At 54.7% G+C, this 24947-nt stretch overlaps 2 protein-coding genes across 3 annotated transcripts; one reads left to right on the top strand and one right to left on the bottom strand.

Moving 5' to 3' along the window:
- Positions 1 to 188: 188 nt before the first annotated feature.
- Positions 189 to 17232, bottom strand: LOC148643825 (ER degradation-enhancing alpha-mannosidase-like protein 3). Of its 2 annotated transcripts, XM_088614848.1 has the most exons (20): positions 16227 to 17232; positions 12743 to 12788; positions 12304 to 12404; positions 11844 to 11883; positions 11410 to 11522; positions 10534 to 10687; positions 9889 to 10023; positions 9643 to 9748; positions 9249 to 9346; positions 8476 to 8601; positions 8240 to 8323; positions 8013 to 8096; positions 7480 to 7604; positions 6762 to 6927; positions 6165 to 6316; positions 5610 to 5733; positions 4727 to 4909; positions 3845 to 4010; positions 2961 to 3152; positions 189 to 2717 (listed from the first exon to the last, which is right to left on the bottom strand). In XM_088614848.1, exons 1-20 carry the CDS (start codon positions 16349 to 16351, stop codon positions 2437 to 2439), a joined length of 2601 nt encoding a protein of 866 aa, XP_088470974.1. In that variant the 5' UTR covers positions 16352 to 17232; the 3' UTR covers positions 189 to 2436. The 2 variants fall into 2 exon arrangements, with proteins under 2 accessions (XP_088470974.1, XP_088470976.1); XM_088614850.1 differs by lacking the exons at positions 11410 to 11522; positions 12743 to 12788; positions 16227 to 17232 and having other exon boundaries at positions 12304 to 12390.
- Positions 17233 to 18466: 1234 nt separating this feature from the next.
- Positions 18467 to 24868, top strand: slc31a2 (solute carrier family 31 member 2). The gene is made up of 5 exons (XM_088614907.1): positions 18467 to 18962; positions 19885 to 20812; positions 20977 to 21043; positions 22312 to 22504; positions 22779 to 24868. The coding sequence occupies exons 2-5, from the start codon at positions 20636 to 20638 to the stop codon at positions 22945 to 22947; spliced, it is 606 nt and encodes a 201-aa protein (XP_088471033.1). The 5' UTR covers positions 18467 to 18962; positions 19885 to 20635; the 3' UTR covers positions 22948 to 24868.
- The last annotated feature ends 79 nt before the right edge of the window (positions 24869 to 24947 follow it).

The following is a 24947-nucleotide window of genomic DNA, read 5'->3' on the forward strand; positions in this document are numbered from 1 at the left end:
GATTTTGCTTAATTTTGTAACATTTTCTTAAACCACTACCTGTGCGACAGCCGTCCCTTCGGTTCAGAACACAGAGCTCAAAAACAAACGAGGAAATGTCGAGCTCAATTCTCTTTTCGTGACAAAATACTGACTTTGGTTTCGCGACACATTTTTAGATTGTTAAGTAAGAAGACATTAACAGTGAGTCGGTTTCAATAGTCATTCGTGTTTATTAACTAGGTCACCTGCCCCCTTTTCCCTTGAGAACAATTATAACCGTACAGCAGCGAAAATCATACTAGTACAGGACATGGACCTCAAAAGGAATATCAGTCTGGCACTTCAGATCTGCTCCTTTCAATACAGAATTAATCATAAAGTAATAAATATTGCAGAAATATACAGAAAATGGTTAATAATCAAGTCATCTCCATCCACCGCCTTTGGCTGTAACATCTAAAAAACTAACGTTTCAAGTCATGGATGAACACTAAGCGACAGACGGGGAAAGAATGGTCTTGTTTAGCTCGGGGGGCCATCAGTCTTGGTCCGGGTGAGTTGCATGCCTGCTGCTAGTTTCTCTTTCAGCTGAGCGCTCGGTTATAAACCACGGCACTCATAAAGAAAGACATCAGAATTGCTCGGCTCCCTTCCGGTCTTAAACATGTTGGTGATTGCCTTTTAACTATCGTATTTCAGAAGTACCATAAACCCCCCTCACGTCGGAGCAGAAAAAAAAACTTTAAAATATTCCAATTAAACAGTGTCAAATTGAGTAACTCAGCTGGAATGAAAACCAGCAGCACCAACTGCGATCCCCCCAAGACCAGTATTTTGAACGCTTCAATCGAACATCTCCATTAAAAGCAGCCATAGCAGGTTGTACACTGACCATGGACTGAGGAAGACTCTTCAACGTGTTTCCCCCCCTCCCAGACAAAGTGCTCCTTTGTCCCCATCACATCTTCTCTCTCATTTTCAAGTGAAGGTTGGGGAAAACAAAAGCCCATTTAAGAGCTACACACACAAAGCAGGCAGAGGAAGGCTCAGACCCAGACCGAGGGAAAGAAGATGTCTGCCCATGATCAATCACGCTCCCAGGACTTGAAGATGGCTCCTTCTTTACCTAAAACAAGCCCAGCGAAGACACACCAACGCACAACTGGGGCTGTAAAACCCTGACTGCTGACTGCTGGGTGGGTCTGGAGTATGAGAATGAACACACACCCAGAGTGCATGAGGTGCTTGCCGGTGGAATTGTTTCTGGTTCTTAATCCAGATCTCCAATAATCCAGCCCCAGTCCTCTCTGGAGCCCCAAGACCCTTTTCCCAGATTTGTTTAAATGCCTCAGCTGAAGGCCCAGGCCTTCGCCGTGGCAACCCCTACCGCCCCAAAACGAGTCCGGGAACGTCCAGATTTTCTTCCCAAGGCTAGAACCACCCCCGATCTCGTGACTCTGGGAAAGAGCAGCGGTGAATAACACCTGGTTTGTTTGTTTTATGGCAAGACTTTGTGCGTCTTCAGAGGGAAGCCGAATCCCAGCCAGCAGCCCGGCTGTAGGCTCCCGCCCCGCCCCCCACGGGCCAGCGACATTCGGTAAACAACAGCCCCCCCCCCCATCCCTGCCCAAGAGCTGCTCAGGGGAAGGGGAGGAAGTCACAGCGGTGGACGCAGAGGGGACTGAGCGCTTAGGAACTGGCCAGAGCGAAGAGCCGCGCCCACAGAGGGGAGAGACGACCTGCGCACTCCTTGCGGACACAAGTCATTCCCTGGACTGTTCTTCCTCTGTGACAGATCAACACCGGGGTGGCGAACACCCACACCCCTCCTCCCTCTGTCGTTGTTTCAGACGGCCGCGTCACTGGTTCCTCAGGGACAGACTGGTCACACACCTTGGCCGGCCGGCCGGCGGCCCCTCCCAGCACCAGGTTCCTCCACCGCGGCAGGAAACGGGCCCAGCGACTTGTTCTCTCCGCCGTTTCTTCACGCCAGCTGCGTCTCCTGCAATCCCTTTCTTATCGCACTGGGGCACGTTCTTGACAAAGAGACGGCCCACGTCATGAACGCCGCAGCACATGAAGAGTGCTCCTCCACCAGGGAAAGCAATGGCACAGGAGCGGACGGGCTCCGTGCTTGTGCAAACACCCCTCCTCACACCTTGTGCGTGTGTAGGTTTTTTTCAAACACACACTGCCTATGCATAGCCTACCGAATAACCACAGGAAGAAAGAAAGCCCACCTTCAGACCTTCAGGAAAGGAACAGGGGGAGCCTCTTAGCCATCTGAATCACTGTCACTTTAAAATAAAAACCCAAGTGTTTCTTAAAGAGCCGGACCCACAGTGTGTCGCCCGTGCCCTGCTCCCCCCAGCGCCCAGTCCGATTCGGGGGCACTGAACCCTCATCCCCAGAGGCCGCGCAGCCCCAGCCTTGCTTGGCAGTGTCCCCCCCGCATCAGGGGTCGGGTTCCTGGGGTCCCCCTATGTCCCGCAGGGGGCCCCGTCGCTCGGTGCCCTCAGGGCTGCAGGGATCGGGGGAAGGCCCCTCGGCGGGCGGCCCCTGGCCCGCAGGGGGGCGGGAGCCCCGGGCGGGGCCCCCCTCGGGCTCCAGCAGCAGCTCGATGGTGGCGCTCTTCGCCACGCCCCCCCCCGGGGGTCCGGCCTCCCGTGCCTCGCCCTCCTCCGCCAGGCGGATCTTGATGTTCACCCCCTTCAGCCTCTCGGCCTTGCCGGGCTCTGGGGGAAACACAGGACCGAGTGAGTCGAGCCGCCAGAGGGGGCTCTTCCTGTTTCTCCTCTGCGGGCACGTTTGCCCCTTGAATGAATTCGCTATCAAGGGGGGGCAGCTGGAAGCCTCTATTTTTAACAGTAATCTCAACGACTACACTGTGCCATCACCCGCGAGGCTGGGCTGACGCGTGCCGTGTCCTAGGAGCTCTGCTGGTGCGAGTGCGGTCTGCACCCCTCCTGCCCCCTTACCCTGCCCCAGCTGCCTGTCCCGCGGCAGCAGCAGGACGTCCACGTTGCGGTGCTCCTCCAGCGCGGCCAGCAGCCCCGCCCCCTCGCGGCTGAACAGGAAGACCAGGGGCACGGTGATGTCGTCGGTCCCGCCCCCGTCGCCCACCATCTGAAAGAGGGGCGTGTCCTCGCTGCTGCTGCCCTCCCGGTGGTCTGCGCAAGGGGCACACACACAGCGGGGCGCCCCCAATCAGAACAGCCGCTCACCCATCACACACACACACACACACATATATTCGCACGAGAGCGTGGGCCTTGTTGTGCTGAAGAGATACGTGTCCTTTCACCATCAATTTATACAGACACAGGAAAAGCAGTTATTAATAGTAATAATAATTCCTTACACTTATATAGCACTTTTCTGGACACTCCACTCAAAGCGCTTTACACATAACTGGATCTCACCTCCACCAGAGATGGGGGTTATTAGGAGGCCATGACTGGTAAAGACCAGGGGGGGAATTTGGCCAGGACGCCGGGGTAACACCCCTACTCTTCTCGAGAAACACCCTGGGATTTTGAATGACCACAGAGAGTCAGGACCTCGGTTTTAAGTCTCATCCGAAGGACGGCGCCTTTTTACAGTCTAGTGTCCCCGTCACTATACTGGGGCATTAGGACCCACACAGACTGCAGGGTGAGCGCCCCCTGCTGGCCCCACTAACACCTCTTCCAGCAGCGGCCTCAGCGTTCCCAGGAGGTCTCCTGTCCAGGTACTGACCAGGCCCACAGCTGCTGGGCTTCAGAGGGCTGCCAGCTGGGAGCTACAGGGCGATAGGGCTGCTCTCTGGCGCCTCTCAGTCCTTTGTCTCGGCGTCGTGGGCGAGCGGCCGGCCGGCCCTTACCGATGAAGATGACCCCGATGGCGCCGGCGTCCTGCAGCCGGCGGGCCTTGGCGGCGAACATGCAGTCCCCCCGCAGCGCCAGCGCGATCCGCCCCCTCAGCTCCGCGGGGTTCTCGATGGCGCCGCACGCCGTGTAGGGGGCGCTCTTCGCGATGCTGCCCTTCACCTGCGGGGGAGAGGCGGAGGGGGGGGGGGGGGTTCACCGCCAGCCGCGGCCCTGGCCTTCCCAGAGGGCCGCGGGGCTGCCCCTTTGGCACCGCCAGCACGCCGAGGACTGGGAGCGGCTGTTTCTCTACACCACTCCGCCCAGGCCCAGTTCCACTTCTCCCCCTTTAAAGAGGGACGACTACCAGTGGGATTCAGACCTGCAGGTCCAGCCCTTACACTCCTCCTCCCTCTTCAAAACCATTCCCGGTTCCACAGCCTATTTTTTACATCTGCAGAATTAGGAACTGGTTTAAAAAACAGGACTTGACCCCTGCGATTAATTCATCCTTTCCGTTCCTACCACAACATCTAGTTTACTGCACTTCAATGGTTTTTACAGCTCACTGACTGCAAGTTACTTTATATTAGAGCATATCGTAGAAAAACTCTGGCAGAAGTCTTTTAACACGTCTGGATAAATCCAGTCCCGGCCTACAGGAGTGCTACAGACCTATATGTCTCTTAACAGTCCTGTGGAAAATAATGACATTAGTACAGTGCCTGAATCAAGCCTGCTCCAAGCATGCCATCAGCCCAGGGAGGCCCCAGAGTGAAAGGCAGCGCTGAGACCCAGCAGGCAAAAGTGTGAGTCAGCAGTGAGAGTCACAAGGTGAGAGGCCACAGCACGTAGGACAAACTTTTATATAGCGCCTTTCGGAGGAGGCATGCGCTCACCCCGTGCTCGGTCTTGGTGAGGTCCATCCCGAACTTGGCCGGGCCGGCGGTCAGCACGGTCCGGCCCAGGAAGGGAGGGGAGATGAGCTGCACGGCCAGGGGCAGGACCTCTTCCTCCTCCGGAGCCTGGGTGACCTCGGCGATCAGTTTCACCCTGTACACCCCTTTCTGCGAGGAGGCGTCCTGGAGAGAGACAGAGAGACACGCTGGACTGTTGGCCCAAAGACTGGGGGAGGCAAACAGAAGAGCTGGGTGGCTCCAGAGCCCGACCTCCCTCCCCCCACTCCAAAACAGAGCTGCTGGCATCACCAGCCGGCTGGGCGATCCAGCTGCTCAAGACTCCAGCGTCTCAAGCTCTTTTTTTTCCCCAGCTCAGCTCTTGATGACTTAACTGGACCCCCAGTTGGACCCGAGCTTAGGAATAGCAGATTTTAGATCTACCTTACGTGCTTCTTAGCAGCTTGAAAACAGGGGGAAAAAAATTTGGAAAACAGTTCACATTCTGGTCTCAATGCAGGGGGGCCACGGTGTTCCTGGCGGGACTGAAAGACAGCTCAAGAAGCCCCATCCTGTCCCGAGCCACATAGATCAAGGAGCTGGGACATCGAACGTGAATATCCGAACCCTATTCAACGTCTCTTCCGGGAAAAAGCCCTAATTGTTTCCTGAAACTGTCCTGCAGGAAATACTTGACAGCAGTTTTTTTGAGGTTCACATTTTAGAAACACGTCACGGTTTTAATGAAATGTTTAAAGAGCGCAGTCATCCAGTTAGAAAGTCTGGGTCCACAGCCGACTGTGTTAACTGTGTTAAGCCGCTGGCTCAGCTGGGGTACAGTCGCGATGGGGGGGTCAGTGCCCACACGTACAAGGTCTGCACTTACCAGCTGCGCCCCCGTGCTGGTGACCCCAATGCTGCCGTCGCTCAGCGGCGTCAGGGAGATGCCCATGCTCTTCAGAAACTCCATGGGCTCCATGCCGTTGTCGTGCAGGGGCAGCTCGATGCCTCTGAGAGAGAGAGAGGGCACGCGTGCTGTGAGCCGAGACGCGAGGCGGATCTGTACGGGCCAGGCCCGAGGGGGGGGGCCAAGTCGGCAAGGTGAGCAGGCTTTTCAGAATTCAAAAAAAGACATTGATGAGAAATCCTCTAGCGTGAATTGTCCCCACTACAGGAGGGGGGGGGTTTGAGGGCCTCTCTTGAAGCACCGTGTGAGCAATTCCACCTTTTCTGGACCCAGTTGGGCACAAAAGCTGGTGTGGTCTCCTATAACAATCACTCCAGCGTGGCACCACATTGACCTGCTTGAACTGCCCTTCAAGCCTCGCTACACTCGTATTCATCATCGTCATCCTATAACCATAGGCATTGTGGGACGGCACCGATGCCCTTTCTGACCTAATTCCAAAGCAATGGTACGAGATGCAGATGCTGGACTCACCTGCCTGCTGAGGGCTGGTAGCCGCCTCCTGTCCCCATGAGGTATTTGGAGCCGTCCCGGATGGTCTTGGCGAAGGAGGGGTTGTTGGGGAAGAGCGTCTGCGCGCTGGGGCAGGAGTAAGAGAACAGGTCCTCCTCAGAGGCGTAGACGCCCTGCAGCCGGGAGACAACGCGACACAGGGTGACGTCGCTGGGGGGGGCAGGCCGGGCGGGGGGGCCGAATTCACCCCCGCTGGCCTCGCGACTGGAGCCTAGCTCCGCGGAGAGCTTTCTTTTCATGGGACAGCGGCGGCGGGGATGGGAATCTCTCTCCCGCTGCACAGCGGGCCGGTCCGCTTCCAGGTCTTACCCGCTGCAGAAAGACGCCCGGCCTGCCGTCGTTTTGCGCTGACCACGCACGAAAGACCAGAAATCCAACTCTCACCGCACCTCAATCTCTTTCAGGGAGGCAGAGGAGCAATCGATGTTGTTTTGAGCATCTTGACGCTCCGCACTTGGCTTTTTCAAACTGACAGAAAAGGGGCGCAACGTCCAGATGGCGATGAGGGCGCTGGTGACTGAGGGGATGGGGGGCAGGAGGGGGGACCAGGGGACTCACAGTGCGGTTGTCCTGGCAGGGGCCCTGCGAGGTGGACAGGGAGATGGGCAGGAGATGAGCCTCGGTGGTGAAGACGTAATCGTCGATGTCGAACGGAAGCTCGCTCTTCTCGGAGAACAGCAGGTACAGGTACTTGAACATCTCGGCCAGGAAGAAGGAGTCCATCCTGGGATCACAAACAGACGGGACACGGTCAGGGAGACCTTCTTAACACGACGGGGATCTGTGCTCCCACCTTCATTCCTCGAGACACTGTCCTGGCTCTTCTACTGCTGCTGGGAATCGATTCAACCGTGTTCAGCCCTGATCTCGGCCCACAGCTCTGTGGACAGTTTCTGGCAGAATCCCTGTAGGACCGCCATCTTTACACACATGCAAACCTGTGGGGTTTTTAGTAACTATTAAAGCACAGACCACTTGACTCAAGAACAGCTTCTATCCCACTGCAGTACGCATCCTTAACAGCTGACTGCAGTGCCTAAATACACATCTGCACAATGCACTTTTTGCATGGTCTACCATGTGTTTTTTGGTCTCGCTACTACATATTTATTGTTCCCGCTGTCTACATTGTGTGGTGTTTTCTGTTGTACTGTGCATGTCCCGGGAGATCAGCGCGATGAAGAATTCCAATGTACGCGTGACATATGGCAACAAACTCCTCTACTTTCCCCTCTGCCCTGATTCTGGGTGGATCTCGGGGGGCGACGCACGGCACCTGTCCTCGTGCGCGCCAGTGCGCACGTCCTGGACGGCGGCGAACCCGCAGGGCACGCGGGCGTGAGCGTTCAGCTTCTCCACCACGGACTTCCCCACCCTCAGGTAGTACGGGTCTCCCGTCGCCTGCGAGGATGAACAGCCGTCAGCTTTTCCCTGCTGCCCCGACCTCCGACCTCTGACCCTCCCACCACCCTCCCATCCGAGCAGCAAGAGCACAGCTCTTTCTACACCGGCTCTCCCCAGCTCTGGTCCTGGAGCAGCCCTGCGTCCGCTGGGTCTCATTCCAGCCGAGATCTACACCCCCCAGTGCTATACGGTTTAACCGGTTTACTTTCTCAGACCTTTGACCTGTTTCTCGGTTAGTCTCGCGTGTGAAAAATACTCCCTGCCAAGGGTACGGTTTCCGACAGCTTCAGCGCACGCCCGTTTTCTCAGCTGGCTTTCAGCCTTTCTGCACACCGATTAGTCTGAGGCTCGTCTGAAAACCCTGCAGGGGCTGTGCTCTTCCCCCCCCAACCCTCTCGTTCCTACCTTGTACAGGAAGTACGTGCTCTCTGCAAACTCGGGCCTGAGAGGATGCTGCCCCCAGTGGACCCTGAACTCTGTGGTGAAGGCCTGGCCGGGCAGGAGAAAGGAAGAGAGGAGATCTCTAGAACAACACTTGAATCATGAGTTTCAGCAGAGATTCGAGCGGGAATGATACATTAACATTATGCTGCAGAACGGCTGACAACTGCGTGCTTTTGAGCTGAACGTACCTCGGGTAGAAACTTGTGCTCCTTAGTAACCTGATACAGCATTTCATGCGTCTCAATTGCAGGTTTCAGATCCCCTCTCAGCACCTGCACAGCACACATGGGTCGTTATTATCGCAGCTTGTTGCTGTATTACAGGACAAAGCTCCACGGCTTTGGCATCTGGAGTCAGGGATTACTGACAACCAAGCAGGCTGGAAGACACCATTGTCTGAAGCGACTTGAGCAGGAATCGGTACCTGCAATCCTGGGAAGAAGGCGAGCAGAGAGTCCATCCAGCTGCGCACGCTGATGGTGGGGTTGTGCATGTGGACGCTGAGCAGCAGGGGCGGCTGGCTGATGTACTTCATGATGGCAGCGTAGTGCTGCAGAGCGGACAGACACCAGCAGGGGGCAGTGCAGTCAGTCACTGTCCCCCCCCAGGACTGACACACACACAGCAGCCAGGCTACAGGGCGAACCTGCTGTTTCACCCAGCCCTACAGCAGGATAACGCTCCAAGTCTAAAACTGTGAGCCCCATTTGGAGTGAAAGTAATTAAGAACTGACACAAAACAATGCAATATCGAGGCAATAAGAGACAACAATATTGGTCTGACCTAAATGAACAATGTTATTCTGAAGACAACTTTTTCCGCACTCATTTAAACTAGTAGCGTTCTCAGGTCATCAGCTAGTGGGATCGTAACCCTTCTTCCGTCTGTTCTCAGAAAGCTGCTCATTCATGGTGCGAGTCAGTGGACAGAAGCTGGGTGGTCACACATTGGAGGACACGCACAAGCACACAGGGGTCAATTTAGAGACACCGATTAAACGAGTCTGAGGAAGCTAGCAGGCAACCCTCACAAAGGCATTCAGAGCACACAAACGCCACACAGCAGGTTCTCCAGCCTCCGAAGTAGCAGTACACACTCCTCCACGCCACTGCGCCACTCACAAAAGTCAAAGACAACAGCCGTCAGTGCGTGCAGTGGGGCCTGGCCCCCACGGCACACGGCGCCTCCCCACTCACAGTGTTGAATCTCTCCAGGTAGACGTCGTCCCCCAACAGGATATACGCCTTCATCAGGTACTCGTAGTACGAGTCGATCCCGGCTCCCACTCCGCTGTCTGCGAGAGGAGAGGGGGAGAGCGGGGAACGGGGAAAAGAGAGACAGGAGGAGAGGAGAAAGAGAGAGGGGCATACGGGAGGAGAGACAGGGAAAACTCATCGGAAAGAGAATTTCTGCACGTGAAAATTCCGAAAAACGCCACGGAAGTCCTAGCAGGAGAGCCGAAACCCTCCTCACCCACTGCCCGGCCCAGATCGCGGCGGCTTGGTTTCGTGCTTCAGTGAAGACACCGGAAACGCAAACCCCGGAAAAGAGCGAGCCAAGCGATCGAGGGGGGCCCGTCGAGTCTCTCACCCCTGCGGACCCAGTCGCCGTTGTGGATGTTGATGACGGTGCCAACGAGGTCACTTCCTCTCTGCCTCTTCTGCCACAGCACGTCCAGAGCTCTGCGAGCGTGCTCCTGTTCCCCAGCGGCAGACACGGAGAAACGCCACATGTGAACACAGCGTCACGGACACACGCACGCATGCCAATCTCTCATTACGATACCACTCAGGCATCTCGCAACACGCACACTCACTGCCCGCCCGAGTCTGGTACCTCATACACAGAGTCCCCCAGCAGACGACTGAGCGCAGCGAACTCCAGGATCATGGTGCCGGCGCAGGCAGTGCAGGTGTCCGATTCAGTGCCTGTCCGGGACAAGGGGTTGAGGACCCCGTAGCGCAGGTTGACCTGGAACACAGACGGAACCCAGGGACATCAGTCCCCTGCCCCCTGAGCCTGTATACAACTGCTGCGCTGCTATACTACAGATCGCCTCCAGATGGCAGCACTGACAGCTAATAAACCGAAATAGGTTCAGATTTAAAAATATTTAACCACATTAGCAAACAAAAACGGACTGCAATTAGGTCTTTAACTAGTACAACCAGTTAAAAAACCACATTAAACATCTGGCATTTGAATTGATGATCAAACTGCAACTCCAAGTTGGGCAGAAATTTGGCATTCAGATTGTTCAGATTAATTTTAGTTTTAATTTACTAAGGAATTTTTTTAATTTGAGCTAACTCAAAAAGAATGGTAAAGCCCCTGACTACCGCATTCACTGAGAAGAATACATGAGATGCAGGACGAAGCTGAGGACAAGGTCGTACAAAGACACTACAAAGTAAAAAAACCAAAACGATCATGCAGTCCCATGCACTTCTGCCCCATGACCCTTGACCCTTGACCCCTGACCCGTGGATAAGGCAGGCCGCTGGTGGTGTTGAAGGCGGGCAGCAGGCGGTTCCCCAGCTCCTTGGCCATGTGCAGCAGCTCGTCTCTGTACCACAGCATTCGCTGCCCACGCTGACGCAGCATGTCTGCCATCACGTGCGCCCCCAGCAGGCCACTGCAGAAACAGCAAGGTGGGGGGGGGGAAACGGCAGATTTTCAGTCCGACACTGAAGCTACTGTGTGATTTAACTGACATGTCGTAAAGAAAACCACAGGAGTAAATAACTTCCCTTGCCAATACTTAGGTTAAAAACTGAAGGCCAGGAATTCCCGTGGTCAAAAAGGGGGGACCCCTTTTTACAAAGGGGTCCCCAGTTCCGACGCCGACCCTCCCTGAACGTCACAGGAGTTGTTGGCCGAGGTCTCTTGTGGACCGACTCGGAACAGAGGCATCCACTACCAACAACCTGCTTTACAGGCTCAAACTCCAACACCAGATCTCAACTCGGCCCTGAAATCTCACTGCATCAACAGTGAAACACACACCAGTGGAAGCTTTGCACCACGGAATTTTTCAACCGAGATGCAGGCGGCACTTCTGTCCACAAAGGGTGGCCAGAGTCTGAAATATGGCTGCCCAGCCATGTTATTGTGGCAGATTCCCAGTCCCCAGGAAAATCCAGTTGCCCCTAAATGGGCCAAACTGTAACCTTTCTTACGGTAAATAAATGGAACAGTTTGGTACAAGTGCTGACACAATGAAGGAAAAAAACTGCAAAAAAAAAAAAACAAGGCCCAGTGGAAACAAGCCAACCGAAACGCTGAAAACGTTCTTCTCCGAGCTGCTCGAAACGCAGACGCCCCGCCCCCTTCTGCCCGCGCCCCCAGAGCCTGTACCCCAGCACACGGATGTTGGTCTCGAAGACGGACACGACCACGTCGTTGTCCAGCCTCACGTCCCGAATCGCCCGGCGCACCCCCTCCTCGAACTCCTCCAGCTTGTTCAGCACCTGGGTGAGCGGGACAGAGCAAGAACGGGGGGGCGAAAAAAGCCGTCAAGCCCTCGCACCCGAAGAAGACTCCACAGCCGAAACGTTGCGTTTTCTTTCTTCTCTTTTCAGCAGGGAAGTAACCTCTTACGAGTTCCTTTGCAGCCTACGCATGCCAACACATCTCCCCACCTGAACTACCCTATAACTGAGTCGGATATGAGATCAGTTTAGACACATTTCACATGCAAGACGCTCTCCGTCTCCTTTGGTAGCACAGCACATCTGGACAGCAGGAACGAGGAGAGAAATAACCCGGAGCTGAGGAATGGGAGGACTCACCACCAGCGTGTCCAAGGTGTCGATGAGGGTGAGAGAGAACCTGCGGAGAGAACAGGAAGCTGCTTCCGGTCACTGTGGCTTGACCTCCTGCCTGGCTCACAAGCGCGCTGGAGATCCTGCCCCTACCCCAGTTCCTTCCCCTGACCCTAGGCCAGCTCCAGGTCCTGCCCCATTTCCTGATCCAGTTCCTGTCCCAGACCCTCCCCCTGCGCCTGCTCCTACCCCTTCTCCAGGTCCTGCCCTACCCCTACCCCTACCCCAGTTCCTGCCGCTGCCAATGCTTCTGCCCCCGCCCCAGTTTCTACCCCTGCCCCTATGCCTGCTCCAGTTCCTACCCCAGTTCCTGGAGGGCCATGTGGATCTTAATCGCCGGACTCAGCTCATGATTGCCTCAGCCACTTGCACGCCACAAAACCAGCAACGGACCCGAGCCACTGTGCATCCGGACTCAGCCACGTACTTGCCCAGCGCGTCGTCGATGTCGCCGCGGTTGGGCTCCATCCCTCGCACCCTGCCCCTGCAGCTCAGGGGCATCAGCTCGTCCGCGGGATAGGCGTGTTTCTGAGGGAGAGACGGCACAGGGCACAGGAACGGACACGTCCAATCACGGAAGGAGAAATAGATGGAGGGGTGTGTATAATTGAGCACCAAACAGGAAACAGGAAGTCACATTTTCTTTCCTACTTTCATAAGCACCTCCCTCGCCTTCTTCCCTCAGACTGTAATTATACTCAACAGCAGTAGCTAACCGGGACAGGAAGAGCTTCAGTTAGGCATTCCATGTTCTGTATTTGGCCTGAATTCAGCATGGGGTATATTCAATTTCTTTGGAAAACATTTAAAAGGAGCGTAACTTGCCAGCGCTGAACTGGAGGAGAAACCGCCCTGTGGCTACTCACCATATAGCTGCCATAGGCATGGTCAAACATCTCCACCACCTGCTCCCTAAAGAGAGAGACGCGTCAGTCTTGGTCAACACAGAACAGGAACCAGCTTTCAGTCTGTTCTCTGAATGAGCCTCTGGTTAGGAGCCCCAGGCAGAGAACATGAAAATCCCAGCTCTTCGGGAGCGATTTCCGCCCGTGTTTAAAAGCTTTATTCCAATATGGAAATGTGCTTTCATTGAGAGTAACGACTAATGTAATAATGTTACAGAAGTTAGAGTAGCATCTCCAGGCAGACTGAGCAAATCATCACTTCACGTGCAGCTCCCAGGGCACTGAGATCTGAGGGGCAACGCCGTCACGGAGGGGGTGCAAGTCCAAGGTCCGACTGTTCTCTCTGCTGCCCCCCGCTGGTGGAGCCCCCCACCTGTCACAGTCAGAACCGTGGGCTGGCGCGCCGTCTTCCGAAAGGAAAAATAAACTCGCTCTCCGGGAAAGACTCAACCCTGGAGGCCTGCGCCCCAGGGGATCGATTAGCTACAGGTTACCATAGGGGCTGGGTGGCGGTCTGCTGGCATTCTCTGGTCCACAGGTGTTCTTGAGCCCCAGAGGCCCTGCCAGCTGGGCGCCGTGCTGCACCACAGCTCCAAAGCCTTTCGCCTCGCGCTGCAGGACGCTCAGCCCTCTGCGCTTGGCGTTTGGGTGCACCTTGCGCCATGCTGGTTTAGGAGACACGGCCCGTTCTAGAAGGCCCAGGGCTCTGAAATACGCAGAGCTGTGGAGCTGAAACAGTTTCAGCACATCAGCCTCGGGACTCCTGCATGCCTCAAACAGCACCTCCAGATCAGAGATGCTGACCTATATGCGTGGAATGCGTGCCGTGAACGACGAACACTCCTCTCCCTCCTGTTCGTCGGTTTTTTTTTTTAATTTCGCACACGAGCAGGACGCTAGAGACTGTGAAAAAGGATCCTGAGAGGGAGCAGGGAGCACCGAGCTCTTGGAGCTTGGAGCTTGGCACAGCGACCAGCGCCAGCAGGGACGGGCGCGAGCTGTCTGAGCAGGGGAGTTGTGGTGAATTCCAGGCGAGATCGTCGCTGCAGGCTGCGGGCTGCACTCTGCTTCGGCAGCGCTGACGCACGGCACAAGAATTCGGGCTCGCATGCCCTTTGTCGAAAACAAATTGACTCATTTCCCCGAAACATAACGTTACCTAATCCGCCCGGACAGCGGAGAGCACACACAAAACCCACGCTAAAATAAAATCTGGAATACCGGTCTCCTGCTGTGCCGGCTTCCGAGAGCACAACCAGGGACTCGTGCCACCGATGTGAAATGACAAAGCCGACGTAAAATCCCGGGACACGGCTCCGAAGCCTGGGCACGCTGCCGGAGAGATGACTAATTAGCGCGAGGCGGAACGGACCGACTGTCCGGGGGCGGAGAGAGAGACGCAACACGCTACCCCGTGCCAGGGAACCAAATGCCAACTCCAGGACGGGCTCACAGGTGCCCCACCTGCACTGTGGCCCCGAGAGGTCGGGGGCAGCTGGTGGGCATCCTCCTGCACGCACGGCTGAGGAAGACAGCAGGCCTGTACTGAAGTGTGGGGGTCAGAGGGCTCGGGAGAACTGACCACAGCTCCTGTTGCCAAGGTGGGGGGTGACAGCACGCAGGTGGACAGGTGGGTGTGGAGACATGTAGGAGCACTGACTCGTGGAAGGGGTGGGCAGGATCGGTAAACAGATCAGGCAGGTCAGGAAGATCGAAAACCAACATGAATGAACATGAGAGCAAATATGCATTTCATTGCACTCGTGCACATGACAATACGCTGGACTGAACTGAAGCACTACTATACAGGCTCCTCTCAGCGGGGTGTCATCCGGACTGAGAAGACAGGCAAGAGGTCAAAGAGGCAGATCAGCGCGAGAGATGAAGAGCAGCAAGGAGACGAGCTGGAACTCAAATATCTCCCAGCAGGCGAGACGCCGCAGTGAGGCCTCCTGGGACGCTCATCAAAGACAGGCTTGGACAGGCCGAGACGCTCTAGGTTGGAGATTGTGAGTGATCGTGGACAAGCCCAGCCAGGAGACTGTTACTGCCTCACCCTCGGGGGGGCCGCCCCGCTGGAGCTGGAGACCACACTGTGGTCTTGAATCAGTCCCACTTCCCCAGCCTGTGGACCGAGCCCCCGGGACTGGTCACCTGCCCAGGAACGGGCTGGTTTACTGCCACCACGACACTGGATCACCAGGGACAACAAACCTATCCTGGTTTTCCAAGCAATCCCTCCTGCAGCTGCGCCGACATTCCCTCTCCAGAGACTGCCCGTGGTCATGTTTACAATGAACAAGAAAATCACATTCTTCCCGTCCAACGACGGCACTGGATTTACAGAAAATCATCTACCGCCGTTCAGCCAGAGAGGATTTTTTTTGTCCGGGTTAATTGAACAATGCCCCTTAACTGCAGCCATTTGTCAAGTCCGCACACGATACTCAGTAACAGGGACGCTCCGCCCCAGCATGGAGACCGTACGTTTCTGAAATCCGGACAGGTTTCTGAAATGCAGGTTTGCCGTGATCGACTTGGAAGCTGTGTCGATTATGAGACGAGGGTGTTTGACGTCGCCTCATTCATGGCGATCCGAGTTTTGATTCAGCGGGGACTTCGAACACCAGCTCTGCCCCAGGCTGCTTAGAGAGCTCAGACACAGAGAAGAGCCCGGAACTCCGCGGAACACTCCCCTCTTGTTGATCTGGGCAGATGTCCCGGGTGCAGGTGACCCAGCACCCTGACCCAACAGCAGCAGAGTGAAAACACGCACCCCACCCTACCCCCACCCACCCAATACTGCCCAAACCACAGGGCGACCTCTAGCCTGTGGGACGGATGCAGAGGAGCCCAGGACAGTGCCTCCTGCTGGGCTGGAAAGTAGGCTTGTGCTCTGTCTGAGCTACTTCACCACAGCACTTAACCCACTGGGGGCTCCAGTGCCCAGCGCACTGCACAGCCCATCTGACCCGCTGGCAAATGCCTTCCTGCCCGCATGCCCAGATATAATGTCAACGTCCGCCAAATCAGGCTGCTTACTTTTTCAGACAGCCCTACCAGCGTCAACGGCTTATCGCTGAACTGCTTAGCTGCTGAGCTTTTTTTTTTTACTTTAAACAGCACAAGACTTCTGGCAGGCTCCAAAAACAGCACAGGGCAAAACTATGACTGCAGCTGAAGTCTGACAGAAAGAGATCTGGAGGATTGTTTCGTTAAAATCCGGCTGTTGGTAACGATTATTCTTTCTTGCACTTTTTTTTTTTAAATACAGATTTTTGCCAAAGGCCGCGCGCACGCACACACACACACACTCAAAACACGAGGCAAGACACCTGGAATGAACTGTTGACGTGTCAGTGACGTCCCACTGTGTCGCCATACTGTAGCTAGAGGCGCTCCGCGTCCCTGACGTCACACCGCGCGTCCTTACTTCAGGGCTTACCTGACTCTCGCCTTTTCCTCCTTCGACATGGCCCCCACCTCCGGCCGGCACACCGAGAGCACGGCGGCCAGGCACAGCAGCGCCTCGCCAGGCAGGCCCGTCCGCCGGGGTCCGCTAACTCCCATTTCGGGTGTACTTACACCCCAAAACCCGCCGCGCCGCCTCCTGCTCACGCGTCCTGCCAATAAGTCCCCTTGACTGAGATCTCCGATTGTTCACTTTTCAAGGAAATCTGACTGAGCCCTGAAGTTATTGCAGAGGGTTAGATATCTGGTTTCTTCGGCTTGGTTACAAACTCCACAGAGCACCTTCTTGCACTTGACTGTACGCCGCTTCCTTGTAGGACAAGAACTCACGCGTTACACCAAAATCTCCTATAGAAGAGCGAAATGTAGATATAAAAAAAAACTCCACTATTCGTCTGTCACTGGCTCGTCGTGGACGCTGTTAGGTTTCGACTTCCTGGAAGTCCAACACGGTCCAGTTCGGAGATCAGGTGGCAGGACGGGATCACGGTCCCGGGAAAACTCAGGTTTCCATTCAGATGCTCCTTCTTTCAGACCCCAGGTTTTCCAGGCGAGCGCACACCTGCGCACAGTGCGCTGTCAATGACCTCGGATGCGCGCACACGCGGTTCGGGTCCGGTCCGGTCCGGTGACGCTGGGTGTCTCCTGTCCTGCCCGCTGTTCAGGCACAGCCGCTGCTTGCGTCACACACAGCCACGAGCCCTCGCGTCAAGTGGGGTCCCCCTGTATGGCTGCGGGCGCCCCGAACTCCGCCGCAACTCCATTCGCAACTTTACAACCCGACAACAAAGGACAGGATCCGGCTACCAGGGGAAAAACAGACCCCCCCACTTCAGCGTAATACCACTCTGGGCATTATTTTAACCCGCCCCCCCGAACCGAGCCCCTAATCCTTCGCTCGGGTCCCCACAGCAGTGATACAGTCCTAACGAGGAACCCCGCAAACTCCCCGCCTGTCCCCCAGACCAGGAATGCGGCGACTGCTCTCCTTCAGACAGATTTAAAGAACCAGCTGGTTCCTGCATACGGGGATTTCACCGAGGCCCGCGGTGCATGTCGGGACTTGTAGTTTCGCTGATTGTAATCTTCCCACCTTGTGAATTCGCTTAGCGTTGAAATCCACACGAGAACTCGGAGGGAGGAGACCCTAGCTGTACTGCTGATCGTTGGTCTGGTGAAAGGCTGTCTTCTGGACCTGGGGGAAACCTAGGTATTCTTTGCGCCGGGTCTCCGAGAACAGAAGCTACGTCTTTACCCAGAGAGTGGTGGGAGTATGGAACTATTTTCCTAGAATTGATGTTGATGCCAGTAACCAGGCTGGATAAGATCCAGGGCCGGCTCGTCCATATAGGCGAACTAGGCGGTCGCCAAATTTGAGGAGGAAAAGGTAAAAATACTCTATTTTCTTCAGTAAAAGTTTAAAAAGAAAACGATGATGTACATATTTTAATTCAAGTGTATGTAAGGAGGGAATGTGAATTTGCGAGAGACCGAGGATCAAGAGAAATCTTCTACTCTGCTTAATCACAATTGAAGAATAAACGTTTAACACACAGAAAGACACACAAAAAAAGGCAGAAGAAATCCAGATTAACAGAGAGAAGCAGGAGCACCAGGTGAGTGGGACTTGTCCCGCTCTCGGATTTAGCGATGCGTGTATAGAACACGAAGACCGAAATCTCTCCGCAATGGGCTTGGAAACCTTCCTAGAGCCCCACCCGGAGTCCCTGCACACGAGCTCCACAAGTCCGGATTCGCGACTCCCCTCGCTTCGCGGCGCAGTATCTCGTCCGAGAGGAATTAACCCTCACTGCTCAGCAGCCGCCGGGAAGGGATTCTGCAGTCCCACAGCTGAAACAGAAGCTGTTCTGGGGGACTTGAGGGGCGATGAAGGTTTTGGAGAAGACTGGTAGAATCTGAAGAAGGAGGCTGAACCAGTTTGCTAAACTGGGGGGAAGGGTGGGCCCCTCTCGTTCTCCTACTAATCACCCGACGGGCCTCTCGTGTGTCACTGTTCGTGCGTCCTGACGCACAGTATTGAACAGGATTACAGCAGGCGGGCTGAGGAACAGACTCATCCGCGCAAAATACCAACAGAGCCGCAGTGAGCTTCCACTGCAAGGGGTAAATATATACGGTACCAGGGGGAAACGCGCTCACCACCCTGTTAAAAACGCTTGCCACAAGGCCGCAAACCTGCCCCCCCAAATCTAGATCTACCAAAATAAGTGATCTGGAAATCAAGTGCTGAAAATGGACAATGACGTGTGCACAAGTCCGTGTCACTACGAATGACGTATTGCAGACGTATGTTTATTTGGGCCTAACTCATAAACAGATATATGCTGGCACCGGTACACAGCGCCACAGGAGAACCTCGGGATGAGATATGGAGCAGTCTGTCGAAACAAAAGCCGAGATCACGCTTGTAGCGAAAACATTGAAAGGAGGAAAAACTACATTTCCCAGAGAGGATTGCGAACAGCGTGCCTTTCGCCATGTGACTGCAGTTAGGAGGCACGGTACAGGGAAGTTGACGACCTGTGACAGTCGCTGCCTTTGCAGCTGATCGCACAGACCGCAGAGCTATAAGGGCAAGCAGGGTTTGCCTAGGCTTGCTCGTGTTTGATCCCTTGGAAGGCAGAGGAAGAGTCCGTGTGATATCGCTTTCGATCTCTCCATGACGATGACGATGATGATGATGATGCCTGTAAGTTCTCGATCGGAGTTCTTTATTTCTGTCATGGTCTGTCTTGTTAACTATCGTTAGCTGTCGTCTGTCTGAATCGATCCATGATTGTTTTGAAGGAAGAAACGGCGATCGAAGGTAGCTAAACGTCAGGAAAACTCTGCCTTCGAATGGGACAACTATTGACTCAGCAGCAGAAGCGCACGGAAAACAACTTAAATAAGCTATTGCATTTAAAATGTAGAAGTTGGAGGAGGGTATATGAATAGATTTTGAATCTAATCACATTTTTGAGTGTGTTTGTTTCCTTCTGAAATGCGTATTGTGCAAATTGGGGTGTTCCTCGGCGTCCAGTGCCAGACGAGGTAGCGGCGTAGCCTGTGTCGGACTCACTTCTAAGAAAAAGGAACATTTTCAAACATCCAGTGCGTTTCCGAAGAAGGCTGGGCACGTGTTTTTAACGAGGTCGTCGTGGGGAGGCTCGCAGTGGGTTCCTGCGAAAACAGACGGCGACTTTATCTTATCGGGTTTTTTTTTTTCGCAAACAAGCACTCGCCTCGCCACACTGCGGGAATTTTCGCTCGGGGCGGAAACACCCGCGAGTATACAGCCGTGTCCTGCGACTGGGGGGGTCGCCGAGGGAAAGGTAGTGCTGACGGCGCGAGGGTGACCCCAGGCAGAGTTCAAAACGTCAGCCGTGGGAGCCGCGTTAAATACTGACAAGTATTATTCAAGAAGCTTTTGAAACCACACCCCGTGCATCGGTGCGTTTGACTTGGTTTTAAAAGTGTTTACGAAGGGATTGCACGACTGCACAAGTCGAGGAAGGATAATATTTGGTCACTGTGCGTTGCTTCATTTCCAGTCGTTGCAGACATATTCCAAATGGCACTACTGTTTTGGTGAACTACTGGTTTATACTATTTTTCCCATTTCTTTTCAGGCCATGATGAGTTAGTTAGTCCGACACCCTCAGAATCCCCCGGGCTATAAAGATTCTGCTGGAAAAACCTGCTGTTGCGATTTGCAAGCCACAATCACACACGCAAATACACACACACACACACAAATACAAAAGCATTAAACCTTTCCTTTGTGGAGTAAAAGGAGCAAACTATCAAGGCTAAAACTGTTTTTGCAGTGCAATGGCTTGTTCACATTTGTAGTTTAATATAAAGTAGGGGCAGAGGGCACAGAGTTAATTTTTCCAGGCCCGGCAAATCTTAATGCGAGGAGAGAGTGGAACAAAACAGCAGCTAGTTCACCTGTATGGGCTTGAGAGGAGCAGCCCATTCACCTAGCACCTCGAGGGAAAGCAGTCAGCAAACTCGGCGAGGCGATTCTGTCTGGAGTAAAGGTCTCTGTGCTGTTGGTTTTCTAGGAGGGGCTGGTTGAATTCTCCGGCAGACAGCCCCCCCCGCCGCTTGGAAAGGCGACAGCCAGACACCCCTGCCCCTTTGACAAACACCGGGCTCTCCGTGATCGAGCAAGGCAGGCCATTAGCTCTCCGCAGCGCGCCCAGGGGGATTGTGGGTTTCAAACGACGACAAAGGCTTGCAGATTAGTGCACCCCGAAGCCTAAGTGAGAAGCCCTGCGCTGGGGAGGGGGGGTCCGGTGTTCACACATCGCAGGAAATACCTCGGCCACTGGGCCTTATCTCTGCGGCCCAGGGGGAAGTGTCTTTGCTCTAGTCATGCCTGAGCGCTATCTGCTGCACATCGGAGCAGCGCCGCTCGAGAAGCAAAATGAAGTGGCCAGTGAGGGGAGGCCGGGCTGCCGTTCGGGGGAGAAACGACTGGCAGATCTTTTCCCAGAGGCAGTGGAAGTGTTCAAGCCCATACCTGGCTCCTTTCAAGGACCGGGCCCAGGGGTCAGTTCGTCTCGCTTGCTGTTTCTTAGGTCCCCACGGCCTCGCTGGTCTGTCTCACGGGAGTCTAAGTGAGCTCTTTCGTGCGGGCCCCGCCCTCGCGACCGACCGCCGCCCTGCGCCGGCTCTCGGTTCACGTTCCCCGCTGTCCGCCTTCTGTTTTCCAGATGCACTTCGAAGACTCCAGCAGTGTCACGCTGCTTTTTGATTTCTGGGACGTGCACGGCCCGGCAGGTAGGCGCGGAGCTCACCGAGAGCGATTTCAGCGACCCGCTGCTTGGGTCAGGGTCTCGTGAAGCAAGTAGGAAGGTGTGTGTGTGTGTGTGTGTGTGTGTGTGTGTGTGTGTGTGTGTGTGTGTTTGTTGTGTTGTGTTGTGTTGTGTTGTGTTGTGTTGTGTTGTGTTGTGTTGTGTTGTGTTGTGTGTGTGTGTGTGTGTGTGTGCGTGCGTGCGTGCAGGGGGGGCCAGAAGACAACATTGCTTCTGAAAGGAGACCCATGGGGCGGAGTGGTGGCCCTGTGGCTCAGGATCTGCGCCTGTGGCTGGAAGGTTGCCGGTTCAAATCCCGCGGCCTGGCAGAGGAATCCTACTCCGTTGGGCCCCTGAGCAAGGCCCTTCACCCCAGCTGCTCCAGGGGTGCTGTATAAACAGCTGACCCTGCGCTCTGACCCCCAGCTTCTCTCCCTGTCTGTGTGTCTCATGGAGAGCAAGCTGGGGTCTGCGAAGAGACACATGCCTAATGGGAGAAATTGTATAGGGCCAATGAAGTGATCTTAGTAGGAAGTAGGAAGAGGGGAAGTATTGCTCTTAATTAAGGGGCGAGGCTGGTCATGAGAAGCATCACGCATCTGTTTAAGTAGGACGGAGGTCACATGAAGAGGCCTTATTGCAGCATCACGGCACAGTTCGGACTTGACTTCCCCCTCGCTCTGCTGAGACACAGATCTCAGATCTTAACTACCCGCCCCCCTCCACTGCACGCCTGCCCCCCCCCCCCCGGAGAGCCCAGGGCTTGTGGCTGGAGGACTACGAGAGCCCCCCCTGCCCCCTTATCAAGAAGGCGCAGGCTGGGCCGAGTCAGCGGCGGGGGCCCTTGCACAATGGCGGGGCGTGATCACTGATAGTTGTGGTTCCGCACTAAAGCGAGAGAGGGGGTTCCCACAGGCTGACCGGCTGGGGTCTGCGGGGGTTGGAGAAGCGGCTCGAACCCGTTACTCGCTGCGCTGTGACCCAGCTGGGATCGCTGGGAGGAAACGGCAGGGGAGGGGGAGGGCCAAAATGTGTTTTGCACCTGTGCAACTCGTGTGACTACTCGTGTTTTTTCGTGTTAATCTTCATCTCCGCCTCCTGTCACGTTTCTTCTATGGAGCTCTTAAGCGAATCGAGCTCGCAAGAGGGTGTGAGTCCGCAGGGGGGGGGGGCACGAATTAGCTGATTAATTCTTTCCTTGCCTTTAAGTAATTCTGGGTCTGGGGGGGGCTGCTGTGTTATGTGCGCCTGCAGGAATGGTCCTGTCCGTCTTCGTGGTTCTGCTGCTCACGGTGTCCTACGAGCTGCTGAAGGTGGGGAAGATTTGGCTCAGCGAGAGGTCCCGCCCCCCACCCCCTGCCGAGCACCAGGGCAGTCAGGCCACCCTGACGAGCACGGCCTCGGAGAGCTCGCTGCCTCCCACTCCCCCAGAAGGCTCCAGGAACAGGTACTGGCCCGAACGTGCCAAACTATTAACCTCGTGTGACGTGGCGGCTTTGTGCCGGACCACCACATAACAATTATGAGGAGCCAAGGGTGTGGTCTTTGAACAGAATTGTCCAATAAGGTATTACAAGTCCATAAAATGGGTGTGGTTTTGGGTGGGGCTGTCCAATAGGATGGTGGTAACTAGTGAGGGTGGGTGTGGTTTCAGGTGGGAAAGACAAGCCAATGGCATGGCAGCAATCCCTGACGAGGGGCGTGTCTTGTGTGTCCGGCAGGTGGATTCTGCTGTATGTGGTGCAGGCAGCCGTCCACGTTGTCCAGGTGACCCTCGGTTACATGCTGATGCTGTGCGTGATGTCCTACAACGTCTGGATCTTCCTGGGCGTCATCGTCGGCTCTGGGCTCGGGTACTTCCTGGCCTTTCCCTTCCTGCGCCGGCCCTGAAGCAGGAGAGGACGAGAGACGCCCCCTCTCCCCTCACGCGAGCAAAGTCTTCTGCTGAAAGACCTCCAGGCTGGCTGGAAGTCGGCATTTTCAAGCGGTCTCGGCTGAACAGGGCTCTGCTTCGGTTTCTTTCACACTCCTCTGCGAGGGTGTGCGATTTTTTCGGCACTGATGGCCTGCAGAGCCGCTGGCCAAAAGCTTTGTGCTTTTCTGTCAGGGACTCTGGGTGCGTCTTGTGCAGTGCCTCAAGCCCGATGGGCCCGTTTTTGAACAGTTCTGCACAGCGACCCGTGCCGATCTCAACCAGACCAAACAAGATTTGCGTACGTGCATCGGCGTGTCTGGACCGCCCCCGCCCCCCTTTTAAAGACTCTGTGCTCCAATTGTAAACGGGTGCACCAAACTACTGTACCTAACCCTGCACAGCAAAGAGCTGCTCCAGCTCCAGAAGTGCAGATCTGTGTCCCTGCCGAATATTCCAGGTCCAAGCGTCTGCAAGCACCTTCCCCTGCAGGTGCCTGCGCTCCGTGAGTCATGCCAGACGAGACATGAGCAGAGCTGTAATTCCCCTCTCAAGGGCGATGACTCGCCACTGTCCCGCCCTCTGCTGACCACAGGTCTGTCTGTCTTCTACCCTGCGTGTTGAGGCAAGAGCCGGACAAGAAGGGTGCGCAACCACAGAGCCGGGGTCACTGCAGGAGGCCCAACCTGTTGAGAAGCAGATGCTGAAACGGACCAGTTTGGACTAACCTATTCTGTTGGCCCCTTGCAGCACCCGGTTATACATCAAAACACGGTTGTTATCCTTCTGCTTGGATCGGGATGAAACGTTTTAAGGCTCATCTTCCTGATTGTACGGTATAAATGGTTACGGTTTAACAGGGTTTTTTTTTTTTTTTAAAGTGAGCCCGTGCCTCATTTGCAAGACAAATTGACATGAACAGTTTTAAAGACGGCAATGAGCTGGTTCAGTCCTGGTTACACAAGAGTTTAGCTCATGCTTTTATCAAACGCATCTCACCTTTGTACCTACTTTTACATCTGGATGTTCCTGCAGAAGCACTTTTTTTGGGATTCGAACCTGCAACCTTTCAGTTTAAAGCCTTACTGTAACTTCTGGGTTGGAACTATGTGCCTTTCAGATTCCCCCCCATCAGTAAAACTCCCAATGTATTTATTCTAAGAAAATGTGATCAAATGTATTAAGTGCAATATATAAATGATGCAAGCCTTTAAAACGCTTTCAGGGGGATGGGATGTGGGATGTTGGCCATGAGCTAATCTTTGAGCAGCTGTTTAAATGTCTAGGGGTTACTGAGAAGTCCAGTCTCCCTCCCAGACACAAACTGGACTGGCAGCATCTAGTGATCAAAAACTATCTGTAACCCAAGGGCCCTGGTTGTAGAAAGTGTCCAGGCTCTCTGGTTGGTAGATGTCCCCCCCCCAATCTGAGGCATAAACTCCCTCTGCTGTTCACTAATCAAGCCAATTCAGAAAGGGATGGGGTGGAATCGGCCAGCACTCTGCCACATGGTCCTGGAAAATGTTTCTTCTCTCTCTGTGATCCTAATAGATAGGGCTAAAGAGACGAGGGGAAAAGCTTTTCTAGGAGATTATCGTAATATAGTAACCAAATCGTATCCCAGTGTCCCGGCAGAGACGCTCTGCGGCCCAACTGGTCTACGAATTTAAATGCAGGTCAACAGGGCGGATGCCAAGCCAAAGCTGTAGAGGTGCCCCAGTACTTGAACCGATCGTCTGGGAGAGGCGGTTTTGAAGATGCACCCCACATGCCGTTCCGCTAATGCAAGTTTGACCCACACAGCAATAATGTACAGATCTACACTGTTTTTGAAATGATATATGATCGCCAAAGCAGCGCGTTTTGTAACGAGACATCAAATAAAATGACTTTTTCGGAGTTCTGTGTGTAACGGGCTAAAGTATGTCAGAGCACCGGCCTGTGAAGGTGAATTCCTTCCGATACCCTCTTCCCCAAA

Source organism: Lepisosteus platostomus, chromosome 21, assembly GCF_059453375.1.
Source record: "Lepisosteus platostomus isolate fLepPlt1 chromosome 21, fLepPlt1.hap1, whole genome shotgun sequence".
NCBI classification, from domain to species: Eukaryota; Metazoa; Chordata; class Actinopteri; order Semionotiformes; family Lepisosteidae; genus Lepisosteus; species Lepisosteus platostomus.

Coding starts and splice junctions, on each gene's coding strand:
- LOC148643825 (XM_088614848.1), bottom strand. CDS start 16,351: ATGGGAGTTAGCGGACCCCGGCGGACGGGCCTGCCTGGCGAGGCGCTG. Junction 11,523..11,843: donor ACACCTTGGACACGCTGGTG/GTGAGTCCTCCC, acceptor CCGCTCACCCAG/GTGCTGAACAAGCTGGAGGA. Junction 7,605..8,012: donor GCACGTACTTCCTGTACAAG/GTAGGAACGAGA, acceptor TCATCCTCGCAG/GCGACGGGAGACCCGTACTA.
- slc31a2 (XM_088614907.1), top strand. CDS start 20,636: ATGCCTGAGCGCTATCTGCTGCACATCGGAGCAGCGCCGCTCGAGAAG. Junction 20,813..20,976: donor TTCAAGGACCGGGCCCAGGG/GTCAGTTCGTCT, acceptor TCTGTTTTCCAG/ATGCACTTCGAAGACTCCAG. Junction 22,505..22,778: donor CCAGAAGGCTCCAGGAACAG/GTACTGGCCCGA, acceptor TGTGTCCGGCAG/GTGGATTCTGCTGTATGTGG.